The 24,469-nt window shown below is 37.9% G+C and overlaps 1 protein-coding gene across 1 annotated transcript; it reads right to left on the reverse strand.

The window, feature by feature from the left end:
• Positions 1–1,031: 1,031 nt before the first annotated feature.
• On the reverse strand, positions 1,032–20,135 carry LOC139939495 (uncharacterized). Its single transcript, XM_071935458.1, has 7 exons — positions 19,977–20,135; positions 16,623–17,812; positions 16,174–16,263; positions 15,346–15,450; positions 13,314–13,479; positions 11,013–11,323; positions 1,032–10,425 (listed from the first exon to the last, which is right to left on the reverse strand). The coding sequence occupies exons 1-7, from the start codon at positions 20,001–20,003 to the stop codon at positions 9,405–9,407; spliced, it is 2,910 nt and encodes a 969-aa protein (XP_071791559.1). The 5' UTR covers positions 20,004–20,135; the 3' UTR covers positions 1,032–9,404.
• Between the last annotated feature and the right edge of the window lie 4,334 nt (positions 20,136–24,469).

Below are 24,469 nucleotides of genomic sequence, written 5' to 3' on the forward strand. Positions count from 1 at the left end.
TTTCCCCGTCAGTCATCTCAAAGAGCGCCCTCAAGAGATTACAGCGCCTATAAGGAAGGGGATGCAGGAAGTGGGCGGGGCGGTTCAGATCCAGGGCCCAATTTCTAAAGCTAAGCACAATACAATTTTGCTTACCAGACTATGGTTACCAGCCAAACCTGAACCACCCTGTAACATGTACAATTGTGACTGGTATCCTGCTAATTTCTGCTTAGTAGGAAATTGTTCAGCAATAGTTTAGTAGTTCCCCATGATGAATGGGCCCCTAGTGCAAAATTACCCCATGTGTTGGCATGAACCACCTGTTTTGTTTTGGTCTAATTCCTTTGCTTATATCACCATGCAAAACACATGAGCTGATGAAAAGACAATCTGTTAGCTCTCAGACATTTTAGGCAAAATTAGCATAAACTGACCGATGCTCAAAATAAATGCAGTGGTGAGCAGGTTGTTCTCCTTAGCCCCATCAATCGGTCCAATCCACTCAAGGATACAGAGTGGATTGGACCGATTTATTGGGCTAGTTCTCCTAAGACTTGATCTGCCATCTTCTCAATACCAAACGACTCATTTAAGGTTTGGTCGGACAGCCATATGATTGAAGCTCAAACATGCATACTGGACTTAATTTCATAGAGCTGCTAAGCACACAAATTTGCCTAGCATGAAATTTCTTCCTTGACAAAAACAGGATTACGATTACCGAACAAATTTCCATTTGTTGCATATTGCTAACTGGTATTCAGGTGTTGTTTGCTTATCCTGAAAGTAACCTGGAAATTTGGTTGGTACTTGGTAATCCTTTTATCAAGGCAAAAAATTCATGCTGAGCAATTTTGTTGGCCCTGGTTGTTGTTGGCCAAAAAAAAACCCACTCCTAAATGCAGTGGGTGACTTTATATTTTGTACAACTCCTGTCCAAGCACAGGTTCAAATGATTTCATCGTTGAATAAACATACCCAGAAAACAAAAACAAGTTTTTGATGAAAGGACAGTTTTAATTACTTGAGTTACAATACTTTTACTTTTATAAACTGCAGTTTTATTGAGATTTTTGTCTCACAAAGCATCTACTATCATACTATAACTAGCAACAATGTCAATTCCCATAAAAACATTGAAACATTAAAAATACCCTACATGTAGGTTACCCTCAAAGATGGCAAGAATTATTCTTACAAGAAATCAAAAGTTTTGAGACAAGTTTGAAGTTTGAAGGAAGATTTGTTAAATTCAACAGGAAACTCAGCGATTATAAGTCTGCTGTTGTGACACTAGCTCATGATCATCATTTAGGCTAATGCTGAATGATGTTTTTTGAAACCTACATTAATTCTTCAAAAAAAAATGATGTATTTTTCCCTTACAGTTGTCATAGTTACACATGGTTTTTGGTGATTAGCAACGGACAATGTCATTATTTTTAACCTAAAAGCTTATCAGAGAAAGAGTTGGAAAGTAAAATTAAAAAAGTTAATTGATTAACCCTTACACCAATGTAAGATAAAACTGTCATAACAAAGTATAATTAATGCTTCCAGTGTATAATGCTGTTAAAGACAGTGTACACTATTGGTAATTGTCAAAGACCAGTCATCTCACTTGGTGTATCTCAACATATGCATAAAATAACAAACCTGTGAAAATTTTAGCTCGATCGGTCGTCAGAGTTGCGAGATAACTATGAAAGAAAAACAACCCTTGTCACACGAAGTTGTGTGCTTTCAGATGCTTGATTTCGAGACCTCAAGTTCTAAACTTGAGGTCTCGAAATCAAATTCGTGGAAAATTACTTCTTTCTCCACAACTAGGTCACTTCAGAGGGAGCTGTTTCTCACAATTTTTTTATACCATCAACCTCTCCCCATTACTCGTTACCAAGAAAGGTTTTATGCCAATAATTATTTTGAGTAATTACCAATAGTGTGTCCACTGCCTTTAAACATAATTCATAGGCTACTTAAGTGCCGGTTGAAATCCTGTAATTATAGCAGCATGTACCAAAACAAGCGATTATTGCATCTAAATATGTATTAAATCAAATTATGTGGGGTGTCGTGGCCGAGCGGTTAAGAGCTCCGAATTCAAGCTCTGCTGATTCTGTTCAGCAGAGTGTGAGTTCGAATCCCGGTCCTGACACTTGTGTCCCTGAGCAAGACACTTAACTATTACTGCTTCTCTCCACCCAGGGGTAAATGGGTACCTGTGAGGGCAGAAATGGTTCTTGTGATTGATTTAGCCAAGTAGCGCATTTGTTGCACGAGGCTGTATACTCCCCAGGGAGCTGAGATGGTTTAAGGAGTGAACTAAGGCCCAGTGACCAGGGGTAATATCTTGAAACGCTTTGAGACACCCGTAGGGAGTGAAAAAGCGCTAAATAAAAACTCAATATTGTTATTATTAATATTATTAAATCATACTAACATCATAAGAAATTACCACATGAGTTTGCATGATGAGAAAATACAGAATTAGCCATTGCAAACAACTTTCCAACAAAGAACGATGGCATAAAGACAAACAAAATAGTTATTGGTCTAAAATGATGTGTTTCTTCCTTATTAAGAATAATGGAAATTGGAAAAAAAAAAAAAAAAACACTACTCTCAAGTCCTTTCCTCAGGGGGGTGTGAGGCAAATCTTTCACAAAATAAATGTCCAAAAGCTCTACAAGGATGCAGGGAATTAAAATAATTGCATAGAGGGCTCTATATTGAAGAACACAACATCCCAAAGGTCAAACAAAAATGCAATGTTGCATTTGTCATTCTTGATCCCATGACCATGCCCAATTCTTACCTTTTTTACACATTCTGAAATAATGTCAACAATCATAAACAGCATATGTATAGGAACAAAAAATGTTGATACAAAATTAATTAATTTCTTGCATCAATAATACTATTCTTTAACTTAATGCATTTCACCCCTTTTATTATGATATGCAGAAGTGTTCAGAACTTAAGTCATGCCTTTGACAATTATAGCACTGCTGATTCAATCCCATTCATATCAACTATGAATATAATTATGATTAAAATCATAATGATTGTCGTCATAATGTCGTCACAAAAGATGTACTATTTGTAATTTATGTATTTCACCCTTTTTATTATGATATGCAAGTGCTCTCAGAACAAGAGTCATGCCTTTGACAATTATAGCACTGGTGATTTAATCCCATTCTTATCAACTATGAATATAATTATGGGTAGAATCATATACAAATACAAAAAATAATTGTTGTCATAATGCGGTTGCTGCCAATGCAAGCACCAAATGTCAGCTATGGACATATCATTATTAATATGGACATATCATTATTAATATGGAAATACCATTATTAATACGTGACACACCTTATGGCAACATTAACCATGTCAACCAATGGGAATGCTGAAATTTGCTGCACACAAATTGTCTCAAAGCAGATACACATAGACAATTACCGTAAATGTATGTTGATAAAATACACACAGCAGAGCCTTATGGTCATGTACAACACATTATATTCAGTACATTGCTACAAGCGGACGTATGTACACTTGGTTTGGTTTTCCTAACAACCTTGTCACATATGTCAAACACTTTGGTTGCACAAGAGGTTTTTTTTGGTTTACAATATCATTAAACTGTCCCACAGAAAATTTAAATTGAAATGTGAATCATAATACATAATTTGTTTTGGGGTTGGATTAATACACTCATGTGGTGATAGTGTTTAGGTTCACTTTTTGTTTCTCCTAGGTAGCCAATCTTTTGTTTTGTCTGTTGCTCCTTGTATTGCTAAAAAATGTCAAATTTTGGGTTTATTTTGTTACATATTTTTATCTTAAATGTATTTTTAATGTATTTTATCTGTATATATTATGATGCCTGAATAAATTACTATCACTATTATAATTATTATAATTTGTTCTTCTTTGAAAATGCCTAGTAATGGTTGTCTTTATTTTTGCCTTAAATTGTGACACCGTCCTTTATTCCTCCTTTCAGGTAAAACCTTTTAAACAATTAGTCGATAAATTGCAATGTGCATGCAATGACTTAAATTTACTAGACTACAATGTTTAAATACAAAGTCCGGCGATTATGAGAAACGGTTTCCCCACAACAAAGGCAGTGAAACAAACATTCACTCAAAGACAGATGGACAGATTGGACAGATTGGACAAGGCAAATTAATTTTGTACATTAAAGGAACACGTTGCCTTGGATCGGATGAGTTGGTCTTTGAAAAGCGTTTGTTATAATATGCATATGGGTAGAAAGATGCTGTAAAAGTAGAATACAATGATCCACACAAACATGCCTCGAAATTGCCGGGTTTTCCTTTTACCTCATCAACTAACACATTCGGCCATTTATGGGAGTCAAATTTTTGACTCCCATAAATGGCCGGCCGTGTTAGTTCGCACAGTAAAAGGAAAACCACGCAATTTCGAGGCAAACTTGTGTGGATCATTGTATTCTTCTTTTGAATTATCTCTCCAACCATATGCATTTTATAACAAACGGTTACAAACACTTTTTTATAGACCAACTCGTCCTATCCAAGGCAACGTGTTCCTTTAACTATGCATTGACAGGTAACAGATTCACATACATCTTCCTAAATAAATAATGACCCTATTTGCTGCCTACCCAAGAATGAAAAAATTGACTCAATTCCCAAAGGTGCTGCATCTCACTACGATTCATGTCATCTCATTAACTATCGATAATCAAAATGCTTACATGTAGCTGCTGAAAAACACACTTGCTTAGCAAGTTTTTATAATTACTTTTTACACTAATTTCCATTTGAATACTATATACTTTTCATTGATGCTAGCGCGCTCCTTCTAAAATTTATTTATCAAATTACTGATGATAATCACTTAAATATCAGGGACTGAATGATATTAAAAAACAGTAACATTTTTGTTTGTTCAACCCCAAATTGTGTAAAAATTTACCCAGTCAATTTCCCTAGTGGGTTATAGTTTGATACAAAAAATAACTACTAATATTTTACTTCAACAGCTTGAGCCAACCCCCTTTCCTGGGTCCAATTTCATAAAGTCTGTAAGCACAAAAACTTGTTTAGCACAACATTGTTTTGCTTGGCACTTAATGGGTAACCATACTGTAAACCACACGGCTACTATTGCTGTGACTGGTACCTCTTGGTCATTTCTTGCTAAGCAGAACTTTCTGCTTACTAGCTTTTTGAAACTGGGCCCTGAAGGTGAGAGACCTGCTTAAATCCCTACAATCAGTTGAAAATAACAAATAATACAATACTGTATAATCAACATTCTTTTAGGGTTTGCTCCAATGGTGTAACTGGACATTTTCATACAACACCATAAATTGCATTAAGTGGCCGATATTAACTAGTTCTCAAGTCTAAAAATCTTGCTGTGAAAATTCAAAATTGGCCTCTGGTTGACAAATAATCTTCGTGTGGACTTAAAGCCATTATACACTTTCGGTAAACAGTATTGTCCAAGTCCCACACTTTGTGTATCACAACTTATATATAAAATAACAAACCTGTGAAAATTTAGGCTCAATCGGTCATCGGAGTCGAGAGAAAATAACGGGAAAACCCACTCTTGTTTCTGCGCGTTTCCCCGTGTCATGACATGTGTTTAAAATAAATCCGTAATTCTCGCTATCGAAAATTGATATTGTTTTAATGTTTTCTCAAAAAGTAAAGCATTTCATGGAACAATATTTCAAGAGAAGTCTTTCACCATTACCTTCTGTAAACCCTGTAAATTATTTGTAAATCGGTGAACTTTTTTTTTTTTTTTTCTGTACCGAAAGTGTATAATGGCTTTAATAGGCCTATGTTCTGTTACAAGGATGAGTAGGAAAAACAAGGTAGAGTAGGACAAAAAGAGAGATGGGTACAAAGTGGTTTGGCAGAGGTGGAATCCCCCTTTCCCCAGACACACCACTGGTGAAGGGGCTTTTTACAAAGAATTGTCTTACAACTCAAGCAGTAAAATGACACAGTCTGAAGAAATGTGAAGAGAAAGGCTCCAAATAAATTGTCAAAACCTGTCCAATAAAGCTGCAAGTTTCCCAAGGTATCATTAAAAATGCTGAAATAACTTAAATCTCAGTTGTTCTTGAAAAATTATCTCAAATGTTTGCTTATGTCTGAACACAATAAGCCTTTATGAGGTATGGCGGACACAATGCTACAACACTGTAAAGTTGTGGTAAATTTGTGCGTATTGACCGTATGAATAGAACTATTCAGTGAAGTGCGCATTTTAGGCGACGCGGCGTTTACATATCTGTTAACCTAATGACCACCAACATGGTGATTGTGGCATCAGTCGCGGCGTGTGACCTGCGCGTATCACGTCCCCCATAACTCAAAAAGGCTTATGACTTCACAAGAACATTTACAAGGCATCCATTGCTATTATAAAGATGCTAAACTAAGTCTATCAAGCTGAATTTTAAATAATTATACAAATAAAGCATGAGAATACTGTCTAAGCTCACAAACTGAACACTAATCACCCTTGCACAAGAAAAATATAAACCAAACACCCAACAAACCATTAAGGTACTCTCTTACAAAGTTCTTTAACTGCGGCAGGAATAAAAGGTGGATACAATGTAAATTACACACAATATTTCTTACAAGCAAACAATGACATACAAAACAAAAACTAAAACTCTTTCATGAGGAAACTTGTATACGTGTCCAATGACTTAATATAAATCATATGCACCAATCAAAAATGAGATGATCATGTAAACAAAATAATAATGAGGCTTTTAAAGCATTTGTCATTAATTGGAAAACGAAATGATTAGCAAATCAGTACGAATATTAATAAGTTATTTTGTTTTTAAAAGAGCAATTTCTACATTCATAATTATTAACATTTTGCAAGATGAATTAAATGCAGTGGACACTACTGGTAGTTGTCAAAGACGTAGCCTTTACACTTAGTGTATCTCAACATATCCATAAAACAACAAACTTGTGAAAATTTGAGCTCAATCGGTCATCGAACTTGCAAGATAATAATGAAAGAACAAACTCTCTTGTCACACGAAGTTGTGTGCGTTTAGATGGTTGATTTCGAGACCTCAAGTTCTAAACCTGAGGTCTCGAAATCAAATTCGTGGAAAATTACTTCTTTCTCAAAAACTATGGCACTTCAGAGGGAGCGGTTTCTCACAATGTGTTATGCTATCAACCTCTCCCCATTACTTGTCACCAAGAAAGGTTTTATGCTAATAATTATTTCGAGTAATTACCAATAGTGTCCACTGCCTTTAAACTGATTAACGTTTTTGTAAATACTACATTTTAGCACTGTATGTACAGAAGACAGGTTTTTCAAAGGGAGTAGATAGATCTCTGGTAAGTCTTAACTGTGCATAAAGTTAAAGAAAAGGACTCCATTTTATGGACCTTTAAGGCTGTGCAAGTCTAGATTTCTACAACATATACATTCATGCCAACAGTACACAACGCCATTGACACTTTGATCCAACTGCCTTGACAGGCAAAGACAAAAATACATGCAACTTTTAGAGGCAAAAACAAAGTAAAATGCACAGCTTCACCCTGCCTGAAACTTTAGGCCCTAACAACAAGTTGTATTCATTTGGTAAAAATATTCTTACCTCATTACACATACAAGGCCAATAACAGGATGGTGATCAGAAATGAGAAGAAAAGTTTCTCATAGACTTTCCAAAATGAAAGTGACCCAACCGCCTTGAGAGGCAAAAACAAAGAAAATTGCACAGCTTCACCTTCATTGAAGCTATAACATGTACAAGCTGTATTCATTTGGTAAAACTATTATTTCATTACACATTTAACAACAAGGCCAATAACAAGATGGTGATCAGAAATGAAAAGAAATGTTCACAGAGGTGAAAGGCACGGAAAGAAACCACGAAGCCACCATACCCACAACTATCCACACTCAGAACATTTTAATGTTCTGTTGGTAATAATTGTATAAAAAGACCCTCATTCTCACTTGGTGTATCCCAACATGCATAAAATACAAACCTGTGAAAACTTGGGCTCAATTGGTCGTCAAAATTGCAAGAAACTAATGACAGAAAAAATACCCTTGTTGCGTAAAATGTGTTCTTTCCGAAAGGCTTTATTCCTTATTATTTCAATTCAAATGTTGGTAAAAAAAAAATACCTCGTTTTCTAAAACTTCATTACTTCAAAAGGGGGTTGTTTCTGATCATGCAACAGCTCGCCTGTGCTCTTTACCAAGTAAGTTTTGTATGGTCATTAGGGGGGCCTATAGCTTCAGCTTGTGATGTAATTACCAAAAGTACACCCTGTCCTTAATCAACTGGTCCACTCTGGGCCTATTCGTTCTGCCTGGATGCCCCTTCATTTCGCCTTGGTGCCTTTTGCAAATATTAAAACAATAAAATACAATTTTCCCGATAATAAGTTCCCACCACCTAAGAAATATTGCTACACCCTTTTTTAGAAAAAGGGGAAAACACACACACAAATACACACACAGCTTAAAATCTGAAATAACCGATGACTACAGCAACCTTTGACATACTTGATGTAACAGACCATGCAAGTCACACAACTTTTTTGAACAAATTCCTGTATGGTTGCAACCAACATAGCTTTAAAGGTATTATAAATACAGAAAGATAAAAAACACACGATTGTTTCGTCTGAAAGAATGCTGTTAATGAAGTCAACACAAGAACCATTGTTTATGTGAACATTTTGCTTCTGAAAATGTTTGAGAAACCTGTATCTGAAAACCTTTAAAAAAACTTAACAGCTGATTTCAATTGTTGCAACCAAAATTAAGGACAATGTACTTACATGGTGAAAATATTGCATGGTTTTCGCTACTTTCTCCGGACTCAAACAAATTAAGCCCAAATTTTCACAAGTTTGTTGCATTGATGGAGAACATACTAGCTACGTGGAATAAATTCAGTGATGTTCAACTTAACTAACAATGCATTCAGTCATGGACCGAATCTGAAAACAAAGTGTGTATTTGATCACAATTGGCTGACTGGTAATATTTGGGGTATTTTCCCACCACAGGCCCACTTTGTGGTATCGCTCTGCCAAAAGTTGAAAATGGACACTGAAAAACTTAACATTATGTGCAGTAATAACATACGTTCAAGTTGTTAAAAGCAGAGGTTAAAAGCCGTTGGTCTGTGTCTAATACTAGCCTTGCTAAAGTTGCTATATAAATACACAAATTTAAATAATGTTTAAAATGGTTATTTGATAACCTTGGAGGGTGCTTGACACTTTTTCTAATCTACTATAAGCTTTTTGATGGTAACTCACTTAGTGTAATTACCATAATGTTGTAAAGCACTCATAATGAATTCTTGAATGAACGATCCAACCTTCACCTCACGACTGCCATGGATTATCGTAAGGATTCATCATGGTGTGAAATGCTTCGCCAACATTAGTCTTCCTCTCCAGCTGTGCATACGTCTTGGTGCCATGCGTAATCAGATTACTGACAAAATCGTAATTCCGCATGCCCTCGTTGGTGTGCGCATGTGCATGCGCATGTGCATGAGCGTGTGCATGCGCATGGGCATGATGTTGATCCGGGATGGTCGTCTTCATTTCCGCCATTCCTCTGTTTGAAGCTTTCTTGTCGGCGGACTTCCTGCTGCTGGGCTTCCTTTCCTCTACTTCAATCCCGTTCTCCTTCCACCAATCTATTCCATGTTTCTTTTTCTGGTGCGTCTTCAGGCTAACTTTATGCGTGAACGACTCATTGCAGATGTCACACTTGTACGGCTTTACCCCGGTGTGCACCCTCTGGTGGCTCCTCAAGTTGGTGAGTTGGGTGAAGCCGCGTCCGCAATCGGAACACTTGTACGGTTTCTCTTTCATGTGGACGGTGCGATGCACCCTCAGTCGGACACTATTGAAGAAATCCTTGCCGCACTGGTCGCAGATGAACGTCTTCTTGCCCGCGTGTATCAACTGATGCCTTTGGAGGCTGGAAAGGCAGCGATAGGATTTGTCGCACTTGTCGCAGTGTAACCGCTCTCCGGTTCGATCCATTTGGTGTATGCGCCTGTGCAGCTTCAACCGTATCCGCGACACAAAGAACTTGCCGCACTCCTCGCAGATGAAGTTTCGCACCTGGTGCGTACGATTGTGCCGGGTCAAGTTTTCAACGTACTCTTTACACTTTGGACATTCTCTCAGCAGGACAGCAATGTCAGTGACTTGAGACATGTTGAAAGCACTTGCTGGATTGAGGCGATCTGCTTCTCCGATTCTCTGCTGTCGATGAACCTCAAAATAGTGTAGGGTCACTGCCTCCGTTTCAGTGAAATACGCATCACAAGATTTACAGCAAAGCCGTTTGGGTAGGGAATTTCTTAGAACTTCCAATCGAATGCGGGTTCTTCAGGGAAAAAAAAAAAAAAATTAGTTTCAAATTTACAAACAAAATGGAGCCAACATCCAAAGCAGCCTGACTTAAACAGTTATGTTCTAAATTTAAACTTATACGACCAATTCATCAATACTTCCATACTTGTGTTGTCCTTAATCAGCCATCACGTGAGTTTTGACAGAATTTATACAATTTATTACCAATAGATCAAGGCAATGGTTCATGCAGGGGTATAAGTCATTGGTGACAAAAAGGTCTGAAACCAGAATCCCAATCGAAGGAGGTTGAAATGACAGTATTTCCACCTTTTGGTAGGATAAATTGCAATGAGCAGTATTGTAAGAGATAAATTAGGGAGTGGACCAAAGAACAATATTTCTTTACATGCATCATAGACTTGAAACCATTAGGTTTATAGAAACATTATCAATATTTATTTATCAATATTTAGCCTTCGAGAAAGGCTGTGCTAGGGTCGAAACGTCAGGCCATTAACTATTTTTTGCATTTATACCATCGGCCCATTTGGTTGTTAAGTTGTTTGCAACACTACAGCTAATTTTATTTTCTCAAATACTATCATCAGCGGAACTTACGTCTCGATGGTCGCTCTCCGTTTCGCCTGTCGTTCCTCTTCGGACATTGGTGGGCGCCCTTTCTTGCCGGGAACCTTAGGAGGGGCATTTGGATCTTTCTTTGGTCGGCCTCTCTTGCGTGGTGGTCCTTCTGGCTTGGGCTTAATAATCTTGACTTTCTTCTTAATCTTGGGTGGTTTAACGAGCTCAAACTCATCATCATCATCCGGCACATCCGGTGTGTCTAAGGAGACTTCTTCTTTTTCTTCCGCTTCTTCCCTTGTTCGTTTACTGCTGCTTCGACGCGGCAACCTTCTACTTGGAGTCTTTTTCTGTTTGACAAATTACCAGTATTTATAAACAGTATTAAGTCAGGGTTTGAACTTCATCTTTGAGAGGGTTATTTTCAATTAACAAAAGGCACTTCCATTGAGAAAATGTTGAGTCTATGGGACACTTTGAAGGGGCACCAAGGACAAAACAAGGGGCAATGGAGGCAATGCCCTTTGTGGCCCCAGTGTTGGGCCACATAAAAAAAGAAACTCATGATCATCCTTTTTTTTTTTTGCGGATAGGGAGGGAGGGAGTTTTTTTTGACATGCCAAATCAAGAATTTGAAATCAAGAATAAAGAAATCATCACAATCACTATAAAACAGAGGGTTTGTGTGTTTTTGATGTTTTCAATAGTTTTGTCAACAAATTTAACTCCTTGGTGACATTTTCTGTAAACTTTTTCAAACAACTAAGCACAGTGTAGCCCTAGTAAATATTTGAAGAATTGTTCTTGCTTTGCCAGCATGAATAAAAACCTTCTTTAAACATCTTTTCAAAGCTGTACATTTTGAAAAAAATATCAGCTGAAAAGGTTGTTTTGTATGATAAAAAAGAAAAAAGAGAGAAAATGGGGTCAGGGGTTTTTTGAACAGTTGGGCGGGGACGATCAACAATTTTTTTTATGTGGCCTTATTCCAGCCGTTTACTTCACCAACTCTTCCTAACTCAGGATTAATCTTAGGACTTAGGAAGAGTTCAGTTCCTTATCAAAAGACGCATTGAACCCAAACCATCCTCAGTTAGGACGGGTTATTCGTCCTAACTAGATATAAGATTAAGTCAAGTAAGCTTGGGCGATATCACGATATTATCGAATATCGCGATATTAATTTGGACACGATTTCGATATCGGATGGATTTGGTTTTAATTGAAATATCGAAATATCGCGATATATCGCGATAATCGCGATAAGTGCGATATATCGATATATCGATTAAATATCGCGATGTATTTGCTAGCTGATACCCCATAGATTTGGAGTAAAACCAGATAAATAGGTCATTAGAACACCTCTCTTATACTAGGACTGTCTCTTCTACAACTTTCACTTGGAGTTTTAAGACTGATGATGTCAAATTTCATTAATCCCGATTATATCGAATATCGCGATATATTGTCGGCGATACATCGTGAATAAAATAAATCGATATCGCCCAAGCTTAAAGTCAAGCAGTTTGTGAAATCGGCTGCAGGCCTTTTAAGTTGCTAAAGACCCTTTAATTCTATCGAGGAAAGAGAGACGATAATCCATGCCATTATTTAATTCATGATAATGCAATTAAATACAAATTTTTTGGTTTTTCTAAAAGCAAAATACAACATTTTAAGAAAGAAAAAAAGAAAAGAAAACCAAACATGATTTCACTTATATAGTATACTATTTGGTTTTACACTTAAGCGTGTACATTAATGTGTTCAAGCACTGTATACTCGGTACTTAACCAAGTTCTGTGATTTTTTTTTAAGTGGTCTAATTGGTAAGATATCTAGTCTAGATTGAGAAGAGTTTGCGGTAACACCATGTAATAACAATCTCTAAATGAGTTGGGGTGGTTCTGAAAAGAACCGTTGGGTTAACTCGACGTTTCGATCAGTATGCTCTGATCGTCTTCCGACGGTTCGATCAGTATGCTCTGATCGTCTTCCAGAAGACGATCAGAGCATACTGATCGAAACGTTGAGTTAACCCAACGGTTCTTTTCAGAACCACCCCAACTCATTTAGAGATTGTTATTACATGGTGTTACCGCAAACTCTTCTATATCTTATCTCCACCATGCAAAGTTTCAAATCCTACTTAGTCTAGATTGGCAAATGGCCCTGGGTTTGAATCCCACCCAAGTACTGTGCGTGTGATTTTGTGCAAAGAACTTGGGAAAGTACTGACTAAACAGGAGAGCACTGAGTAAACGGTGCTCAACACACATCGCTGCAACGGTAAAATTATCTCCACATGGATGTAAACAATCAAAAAGGTGCTCTTACATATCTTATGATGGACACCGGTTCATAATCCACATCATCTGAGTTGTCATCCATAGACAAGATGTCCTCATCATCAAATATATCCTCCACAAAGACGAAGTCATCGACCATCTTGGTTGCTTTCTTTGGTGGTTGCTTCACTTTGACCTCCGTGTCATTTTGGACCCTTTGAACAAATAAATGTAAAGTTTTTGTTATGTTAATCAAATTTAAATCAACAGTTCTTATATTTAATGCATATAAAAAATCTCAGGCCATTTTTCAATGAGGGCACCCTGTGAGGAAATAGTACATACTGTTAAGGGCACCAAGGCATAAACCAGGGGGTGTAGAGGCAAACGCTGTACTGGGCCTGAAGTCTCTACGCACTTGGGCAGGTGAGTAAAGAGGCAAGTTTTAAGTTTCAGGATGGGGCACTTTGTAAAGTGGTTTGGAAGATCACATATAGTTCAGGTGTCATGAATGGGAGACTGTGGAACACACTAAGTGGTTGCAGACTTACCAGGTAAAATTTGATTGTCTATGCGGTTCTAAGCATGCGCACACTGCCAAGACCAATTGATTTACCTGGTAAGTCTGCTGCCACCTACGCCCAAAAATTCCCTCATTGGAATGCATTTGGTGAAATTTGATGCTCTCTTGTTTCATGCTAGACCAACTAAAAATTATGGTTTCTTGGGGATTCAAAAAGCTTTCTCAAACTTTTAGAACTTGGTCAATACCCCCAACAACCAAATAGGCCTAGAGTATTTAAAAATACATACAAAAGTACATAATATTATGTAGTTCTCATGGTTTTAAATTTTCAACCTTAATTATCCTTAAAGTTCAGCAAACATTAAAGTTTATAATGGAAATGTTTTAAGTATACTGAAACAAATATTTCTGGTGCAGTGAACATTCTGGGTGCACTATCTTCACAAAACCTAGTTACATGAAACTCTGTTTGACCCTCAAGGGCTCACATTTCAAGACAAGCCTATTCCGAGCGCAAGACCATCATTTTGAACCCTGTGTGGCACTGGTACGGCTCAAATTTCAAGATTACAAATATTTATTATCACTAAAAAATCATGGAATTTGTCTTCCCTGTGAATAAAAGAGAACATGTACAAACATGTAAAGGTAGTTATAACAACAAAAGATAACAAGAATGCTGTTTCTTTTTTCTTTTACAGAAGTATCCAAATATACAAAGATTTGCGGCATTTATAAATGACTACAAATAATACACATGTATTTGTAGCTCAGTACTTTTCTTGGACCAGACATACACCTGGATTGGATTTCACAAAGGTAGTCCTAACTTAGGACTAGTCCTAGGCAATGCTAAGAGATAGGACCAGTCCTAAGTTAGGATGAATTACTGGTCCTAACTTAGGACCAGTCCTAAGTTAGTCCTAAGTAAGGACTACCTTTCAATTTTCAATTCAACGAACATTTATTTCCACAAAGGGTAATCACTTAATAAGAAAACAAAACAATAGATACAATAAACTAATACGTGGAGGCATAACCCAGGAAGCCGAAGCTTATAAACGGAATGCCTTAAACAAACAAAATTAGACTTAAGTAAACATTAAAGAACAAGCAAAAAAAATAAATACAAAAGACAAAACAAGACAAAACAATAAAACAAAACCAGACAAACAAACGGAGTGGACATAAACTGTAGTAGAAATCAGACTGACTAATGCAACATTATGACACGGTTAATAAAAGAAATCGACCCCAGGATACATAAGCCATTTTGAGATACATGCACATTGCACATGTATGGTGAACTTATATTCATTTGACACTGTTGGGTCTGGGAAAATTTTTCTGTATACACCCAAACCAAACAGTGCACTCCTATACATGTACACGTAGTGTTCAAACCCTCAAAAAGGCTAATTGAGTCTATACATAGCTATATTAATCAAGCTTGTGTAGCTCTCAGTGAATGTAGGGTTTATGGATTATTTGATGGCTGCCCTTCATTTTTTATCAGGGAAAATGATTTTAAGGGAGTTAAACCATTAGCACTAACCTTTCATACTTGCGTGGTTGGCCCTTTCGTCTTGTCTTTTTCTTCTTTGGTGCCACCTGCTTGACCTCCGTCATAGGAAGCAATTTTCCTGGACCAGACATACACCTGGATACATAGTGAAATATGGGGAACTCGGATTCATATGACACTATTGGATTTGGGTACATTTTTCTGAACACCCAAACCAAACAGTGTACTCCTATAGTGTCCGCCACACCTCAAAAAGGATAATTTAGTCTGTAACAGCTCATTATCAATCATGCCTAGTGTATGTATAGCTCTTAGTGGATCATTATTTGATACCATTCATTTATCAGGGAAAGTGATTTTTACCCCTCCTACAATCGGTGCCTTTTTGAAACAAGTTGATACACCATTTGAAACCATTCAAATGAATGGTTTTTAATGGTATGATAACTGTGCGCACAGTTGGTTCCCCATATGGTTTTGAATGGTGGTACAGCTGGTATAGATTCATATGAGGATTGTTTAAAGTGGTGCATCAAGGATCCCACTTTGTCATGACTGAGTGATACCAGGTGGTGTGGGGCTGACCAGTCTGTCCCTGGCTACGAGGTTACCACACACTATGTCTTACAGAATTTGCTTCACAGCTTGCTGACCATCTGAAACCATTTGGCTATGGTAATGCAAACAGGTACAGTGTATCCACAGCTCCAAACCATCTGAATGGTTTTTGAGTGGATGTACAGCTTATCATCAATGCTGCTCAAATGGTACTACCATGTGTGTACAAAAACGTATGAGGTTGCAAAAGGTAGTGAATTTTTTTATGGTTTTACATGGTGATTGGAGCCGAGCACTCACCTTTCATACTTGCGTGGTTGGCCCTTTCGTCTTGTCTTTTTCTTCTTTGGTGCCACCTCCGGCATAGGAAGCAATTCATACATCTCCAAGCTGGCAGACAAAAATCAAACTCTTTATCAATTCAGCAAAGGGTAAACTCAAGTGTGGTTATGCTCCACAATGAATCAGGATTTTCCAAAGGAAGTGCCCTTTGGAAAATGAGAGGGGCCCTGCTGCCCTCTCATAAATGAAATTCCAGGCAGGGTGCTCAAACATACAAGAGTAATAAAAGTCAAGTAAATACCATAGCAAGTTCTTCAGTGCAAAACCATTTTAAAAAATTATTTTATTCGTTCGTTCATGTTCATTCATTTTCATTCATTCAAGGACGAATGAAAATTAATGAATGAATAAAATAACAGTGCGCAAGTTAGTTTTAGACAACTAATATTTTAGAAAATATTTCTTACCGATCAAGAAAGAAACTAATAAAAGCCTCATCAGCACTCCATGGTGGATCTCCTTGTGTCCGCCTTGCGTACTGCTCAAACTGGGATGCGGTCATCATTTTGTCTCGGAGCATCGCCCATCTCTGCCCTTCGTGCGGTAGCAGGCTCTCAAGATTCAAGCCAGGGTGCTGTGGCTGGTTAGTCGACGTCGAGAACGGGTGGGGCTCGTCAGCTCCGATACTAATCGGAGTTGTTTTCTCCAAGATTTCTGCCATGATTGTGTTTTTAATTTCATCCGTCTTAGGTGTTGGTGTGTTTTCCTCGACTTGGGAACACTCCTCAGGAGGCTGTGTTTCCAGAGACGCAGCTGTGTTTCTGTCAATGTCGATCTCTGTATTATTGACTTCCTCACCAATGCTTCTACATGTATCATCATCATTGATACCGACATCGTCATTGTTTTGATCTGTGTTAGTATCCGCTTCCAAACTGTCACCCAAGCCCTCACCCACATCGTCCCTTCTTTCATTAAAATCCACTTCCTCGCCGTGCCTCTCTATGTCTTTCAAACTGTCTCTGTTACTATTGTTATTATCAATACCCTCGTTGGTTTCCATGTCTGCATCATTTCTTGTCTGGTCCGGCTCTGCATCAAAGTCAGCTTCATTTGATTCAGAGTTGGTTTCCATGCACATATCAGTTTCAAAATCATTAGTTGTGGTGGGTTTTGCAACATCGCTCAACTTGCTACTGCTATTTGCTTCGCTGCTAGTGCTATTAATCTCTGCATCATTGCTCCAATCACTGTTAACATCATTGTTGGCATCAGGATCTGCCTCGTCGCCATTCCCAATGCCCCTCTCGATGTCTGTTTCTCTACTCTCATCAAGACGTGTTTTGCTGCTTTTGGTGTTATGCCATGATTCGCTTGAATTTGTGCTCTTATCCTCGTCGGCAGAGTTGTACCCATCACTGCTGCTCAAACTGCCGACCTCATCATTTCCCCTTTCGGTATCACTGTTTATGCTCACTGTGCTCTTGTCAATTGTGTCTACATCATGTAATTGTGAACCACCTCCTGTGTGTTTCATCTTTTCATTGACCGCATCATCTTCTTTATCCATTATCCTCTCTTCGATGGTGCGAAGGATGAGCTGCATGCATCCTGAGACTGCAGGGCTGATCGTGTCCTTCTCCTGTCCATCATGATTCTGTAAAATATAGCAATCAAAACAAAAAATTTAATAGATGTTAAATTTGCATCTGGGTAAAGCTACATGTACCTGGCAATCTTGGTGGTCTAGTTGTTAAGATATCTGCAGCCGATTTCAACTGCGTAAGCCAACTTGCGCAAAATTTATGATGCAAGTTGCGCCAAAAACGTTGCGCAAGTGGACTTACGCAGTTGTGTAAAGTTTCTTGAAATCGGCTGCTGCTCTTAATGAAAGGCAAAGGTCATGATGACTGATGTTAAAAGAAAGCCATAAACCCGGACAAGGTGGGCTAGTCAAATTCTGTAAACTACAAGTAGTGTAACTGTAAGGCGTTCCATCTTAACACTGACACAGTTGTATGCAGCCTGACTAAAGCCTCAGGGGTCGAAATTGCCACTAGCCCGCTAGCCCGGGACTACCAGATTTACAGCTGGGCTACTGATTTTTCCAGTTTGATAGCCCGACGGGCTAGTGGAAAAATAATGCAAAAATCGTCATCACAAACAATAAAGAACTATGTTATTGGTGTATTGTAAAGTTTGAGCCGCCTCGCGAGACATAATGTGTCTTTCGGGCTACCAAAATCTAATCAGGGCTACTAAAAATTATTGGTCACTAGCCCTGCTGACTACCATGGAAATACACTTAACTTCGACCCCTGAGCCTACTCTTAGAACTACTTTGACTGTACGCCTCTCTTAATATTTATGCATGACGTCATAATTGGTACCCAAAATGAGGCTATGGGTGCAAGTCCTAGATCACTAGCAGTGGCTGCGCCCATCGCTTCGTTTTGAGTTGGCATTGTGACGTACCTCATGCATAGAGAGGCATATAGTATGACATGAGGTTTGTTTCGCTATCGATCATGGAGACGATAGCGGAACAGACCTCCACTCTAGTCACTTGCAGTGGCTGCGCCCATCGCTTCGTTTTGAGTTGGCATTGTGACGTACCTCATGCATACATATTAAGAGAGGCGTATAGTATGACATGAGGTTTGTTTCGCTATCGATCATGGAGACGATAGCGGAACAGACCTCCACTCTAGTCATAGTCCAAGGGGTAACTATAGCCCACCTTATTGGGCTGTGTTTGCGTTAAATGATGGCTCTTTTTTACATCGATCAGTCTTACTCTTATCAATCATAGTAGTAATGAATGGCGCTTGGTAAAACTAGTATGATGATGATAAGTAAGAACGATGTTAAAGGCAGTGGACACTATTGGTAATTGTCAAAGACTAGCCTTTACAGCTGGTGTATCTCAACATATGCATAAAATAACTAACCTGTGAAAATTTGAGCTCAATCGGTCATCAAAGTTGCGAGATAATAATGAAAGAAAAAAACACCCTTTTCACACAAAGTTGTGTGCTTTCAGATGGTTGTTTTCGAGACCTGAAGTTCTAAATCTGAGGTCTTGAAATCAAATTCGTGGAAAATTACTTCTTTCTCGAAAACTATGGCACTTCAGAGGGAGCCGTTTCTCACAATGTTTTATACTATCAACCTCTCCCCATTACTCGACACCAAGAAAGGTTTTATGCTAATAATTATTTTGAGTTATTACCAATAGTGTCCACTGCCTTTAATAAACAAAGCCATAGAACATTGAATAATTGAATAGGATAACTTTCCGTATGGTGCCACCACTTTTTCACTCATTTTTACAAAAAGGGATATATCAATCAGGTAAATTAGATACTATATTATTTTATTTCGAATGAAAAAGTGGTGGCGCCATATGGAAACTTTTCCATTGAATACTACACACAGCTCAAAGGTCGTGGGATAGCAGCATGGCTAGACCATGGACTAAAACCATGCAGACAGTTTTGATTTTGACTAATTGAAAATGTTATGCTAGCTATTCCTCCATGCTTAGACTGTTAGTTACCAATGACAGTGCTAGACAAGTGACAACCTCTAAATTCAAGTCATGTCTAATAATATGATAAAAATACTACCCATAACTCGTACACACCAACTTTTATAAATAACATGGTTATCAATTAATGTGCCATGTGTTTTTACTGTGTTTTTTTGTTACATTTTATAGGCGTAGTTTTCCTATTTTTTTTATTATTTAATATTTTTACGCGATTATTTATAAACTATCGTCGGATTTTACAGACACATTTTCTTACATTATGACTGACCTGTTTATCGTCCATTGAATTCTGCATGAGTTGACCGTAGGTATTGACCTACAAAATGCCTTCAAACATGACAATTAAGGCCCGTCAGATTGGAAAAAAGCTTCAATTTTATGGCTGACCGGCCACGCTTCTGGGAAAACGGGGACCTCCGTCTCGTTCTCTCTGCGTCTACACTGCTGTGTTGAGTTTTTGTGTGTCGCCCTTTTTAATTTTCAGATGTAATGGTCACAGCGCCCTCAAACTGGATTTTAAAAGAATGTTATTATTTTGTACACATTACGCCGAGACCACCATAATGCAGGGGGCGGGGCGGCGCGGCGGTGCGGCTGGGGGGGGGGGGGGGGGGGTGCGGCTGGGGGGGGGGGGGGGGCAGAAAATAAAAGATTTAAGGTGGCAGAGCGAGCAAGTGTAGTTAGTTAGGGAGGATAAGGCAAACTAAAAGAGAGGACACACGTGGGGGATAGGCAAAGACAAAAGGATTTTAGTAATATCTTCCTTCTTGGCTTATACCAAGGTGTTGGACTGGAGGCGCCTTCCACAGTTTCTCCCTCCCCAGAGGAACAGTTCTTCCGATGGTCATCACCGGAGAATATTACTAATGAACTTAAAGGAGCAGTAAATTAAACATTGTTCTTACAGGCACACATGCAAGATTAGTTTGATACAGACGGGTCTTTGTGAGGCCTGAATCTCTTGGAATCTGAGCCTGGTTGGTGAGACTGGGCCTGCTGGCTTGACAACCCACATAGTTTTGCCGCCTTCTTAGCGATGCTTTTAAGGTTTACAAATTTGTTGATTTCCCTCTTCACCTTAAAGCCATTGGACACTTTCGGTAAACAGTATTGTCCGAAGGCCCACACTTCATGTATCACTTCTATATAAAATAACAAACCGGTGAAAATTTTGGCTCAATCGGTCATCGGAGTCGGGAGAAAAAAACCGGGAAAACCCACCCTTGTTTCCGCACGTTTTACCGTGTCATGACATGTGTTTAAAATAAATCCGTAATTCTCGATACCGAGAACTTATTTTGTTTTAATGTTTACTCAAAAAGTAAAGCATTTCATGGAATAATATTTCAAGAGAAGTCTTTCACCATTACCTTCTGTAAACCCTGTAAGTTATTTGTAAATCTGTGAACTTTTTTTTTTTTTTCTGTACCAAAAGTGTCCAATGGGTTTAAGTCAAGGAATGATCACTTAGTAGGAGGGGTCTATGACCACCTCTACAATCCCCTGCAGTATAATAATCGGACATACTCAACATTCAGTGCACCAATATTATTCATCCTACCTCCATGATTACCCTAGGCCCCCTATTGGCAAACAACTCTTTGGCTATGTCCCTACTTTTTTCATCAGAAGAAAACATGTATTGACTAAACGGCTTAATTAAACTTTGATAACTTTCCATATGGCGCCACCACTTTTTAACTCATTTTTACAAAAAGGGATATCTCATTGAGGTAAAGTAGATACTATATTACTATTTGATGAATAAGTGGTGGCGCCATACAGAAACTTTTTCTAAAACACCACAGAGACATTCAGAAGTGATGATTTTTTTTTACAGGAAACTTGCTCATTTTTATTCTGAGATCACCACAGTATTTCACAAGAGGCAATTAGACCACCAAAAGTACTTTTTTTTAAAGGAAATAAAAAATTATTGTCAAACAAGGCGGATTTATACAGCAACTTTGTAACTGTAACCTGGTAACAGGCTCAAAAATCATGTGAGGAAACAACATTGCGATGAAGACAGATCCAATACACAGTTATATGAAATGAAATGGCATGATTGAAAGCAAACAAATTAAAGGCAGTGGACACTATTGGTAATTACTCAAAATAATTATTAGCATAAAACCTTTCTTGGTGACGAGTAATGGGGAGAGGTTGATGGTATAAAACATTGTGAGAAACGGCTCCCTTTGAAGTGCCATAGTTTTCGAGAAAGAAGTAATTTTCCACGAATTTGATTTCGAGACCTCAGATTTAGAACTTGAGGTCTCGAAATCAACCATCTAAACGCACACAATTTCGTGTGACAAGGGTGCTTTTATCTTTCATAGTTATCTCGCAACTTCGATGACCGATTGAGCTCAAATTTTCACAGGGTTGTTATTTTATGCATACTTTGAGATACACCAACTGTGAAGGCTAGTCTTTGACAATTACCAATAGTGTCCACTGCCTTTAAAGACACTATTGGTAATTGTCAGAGACCAGTCTTCTCACTTGGTGTGTTTCAACATGCATAAAAAAACAAGCCTGTGAAAATTTGAGCTCAATTGGTCATCAAAGTTGCGAGATAATAATGAAAGAAAAAAACAACCTTGTCACACAAAGTTGTGTGCTTTCAGATGCTTGATTTCGTGACCTCAAATTCTAAATCTGAGGTGTTTGAAATCAAATTCATGGAAAATTACTTCTTTCTCAAAAATTACTTCTTTCTCAAAAATTACGTTACTTCAGAAGGAGCTGTTTCTCACATGGTGTTTTATACTATCAACAGCTCCCCATTACTCGTTACAAAATAAAAAAAAAGGTTTTATGCTAATAATTATTTTGAGTAATTACCAATAGTGTCCACTGCCTTCAAGGGTAAAACCATGGAGGTCCACCTCCTGTGTAAAAATCAAAGGGAATTAAATAAATTAAGTAGATAAAACAAAACCATACATTTCCACCTGTCACATAACAATACACTTTACTGCCTGCAAATGAACCACTTCCAGAGATAATATTCCAGCAAAATGTCTTTTACTTGATCCCATTATTGTTTTATACTAATTACATGTATATATGAAATTAAAGTGTGAACTTAATTTTTTATTTTGGTGATGAGTTTAAAATAAGTTGCCTGTATTGCCCAACTGAACTGGAATTGATGTTTCCATCACTGAAAAAAGTTCACATAAAAGAGTTGGAAATTAAAGGCTGTGGACACTATTGGTAATTACTAAAAATAATTATCATCATAAAACCTTTCTTGATTACGGCTTATGGGGAGAGGTTGATGGTATAAAACATTGTGAGAAACAGTTCCCTCGGAAGTGCCAAAGCTTTCGAGAAAGATGTAAATTTCCATGAATTTGATTTTGAGACCTCAAGTTTAAAATTTGAGGTCTTGAAATCAAGCATCAGAAAGTGTTTTTTCTTTCATTATTAACTTCGACGACCGATTGAGCTCAAATTTTCACAGGTTTGTTATTTTATGCATATGTTGAGATATAACAACTGTGAAGACTAGTCCTTGACAATTACAAATAGTGTCCACTGCATTTAATCTTGAGAAGAACAAAATGCAAAGGACGGTCTTTTTCTCCAGCCATTGATACTGCGCATCCTTCTACTCAGGCATACTATTGTACTGATTAACATCTGTGCTTGGTGTTGCATTTAATGCTTTAAAGGCAGTGGACACTATTGGTTATTGTCAAAGACTAGCCTTCATAGTTGGTGTATCTCAATATGCATAAAATAAAAAACCGGTGAAATTAAGGGCTCAATCGGTCATCGAACTTGCGAGATAGTAATGAAAGAAAAAACACCCTTGTCACACGAAGTTGATGGTTGATTTCGAGACCTCAAGTTCTAACTCTGAGGTCTCAAAATCAAATTCGTGAAAAATTACTTCTTTCTCGAAAACCTAGTCACTTCAGAGGGAGCTGTTTCTCAAAATGTTTTATACCATCAACCTCTCCCTATATTACTCGTTACCAAGTAAGGTTTTATGCTAATAATTATTTTAAGTAGTTACCAATAGTGTCCACTGGAAGTGCGCTTAGCAAAATTAAAGAATGGCCTTGCCCTTTCAAAGATGAAATTTCAGTCCTGCAAGGTGTCAATAATTGTACGATGGTTTCTGAGACGACATTATAAGACCTTGCCACTAATCTCAAGCAGTTCAAGTGCCTGCCCCAAGGGCAGAGCAATATACGGGCACTAAGGTGTGGATTTTCGTCTTGAGGGGGCAAGGCAATTTTCACTTTTCAAAGGTGGAATATATTTTACAGTAAAATTTTAGAAATGGCACCAAGGCCATTATTATAGACCTTGACAACAATCCAGTTAAAATTCAAGTGCCCAAAGTTTATTTTTTCAAAAGTGCAGTTCCAATGGAATATCTTACAGTCAAACTTTAGAAACAGCACCAAGGCCCAAAAAATGGCAACAGGGGCCCTTAGTATTTTGAGACAAGATGGACGAGTTGGTCTGTAAAAAGCGTTTGTAACCGTTTGTTATAAAATGCATATGGTTGGAAAGATGTTTTAAAAGTAGAATACAATGATCCACACAAATTTGCCTCGAAATTGCGTGGTTTTCCTTTTACTTTGCGAACTAACATGGTCGGCCATTTACATGTATGGGAGTAAAAAAGTTGACTCCCATAAATGGCCGACCGTGTTAGTCAATGAGGTAAAAGGAAAACTGTGCAATTTCGAGGCATGTTTGTGTGGATCATTGTATTCTACTTTTACAACACCT

Source organism: Asterias amurensis, chromosome 7, assembly GCF_032118995.1.
Source record: "Asterias amurensis chromosome 7, ASM3211899v1".
NCBI lineage: Eukaryota > Metazoa > Echinodermata > Asteroidea > Forcipulatida > Asteriidae > Asterias > Asterias amurensis.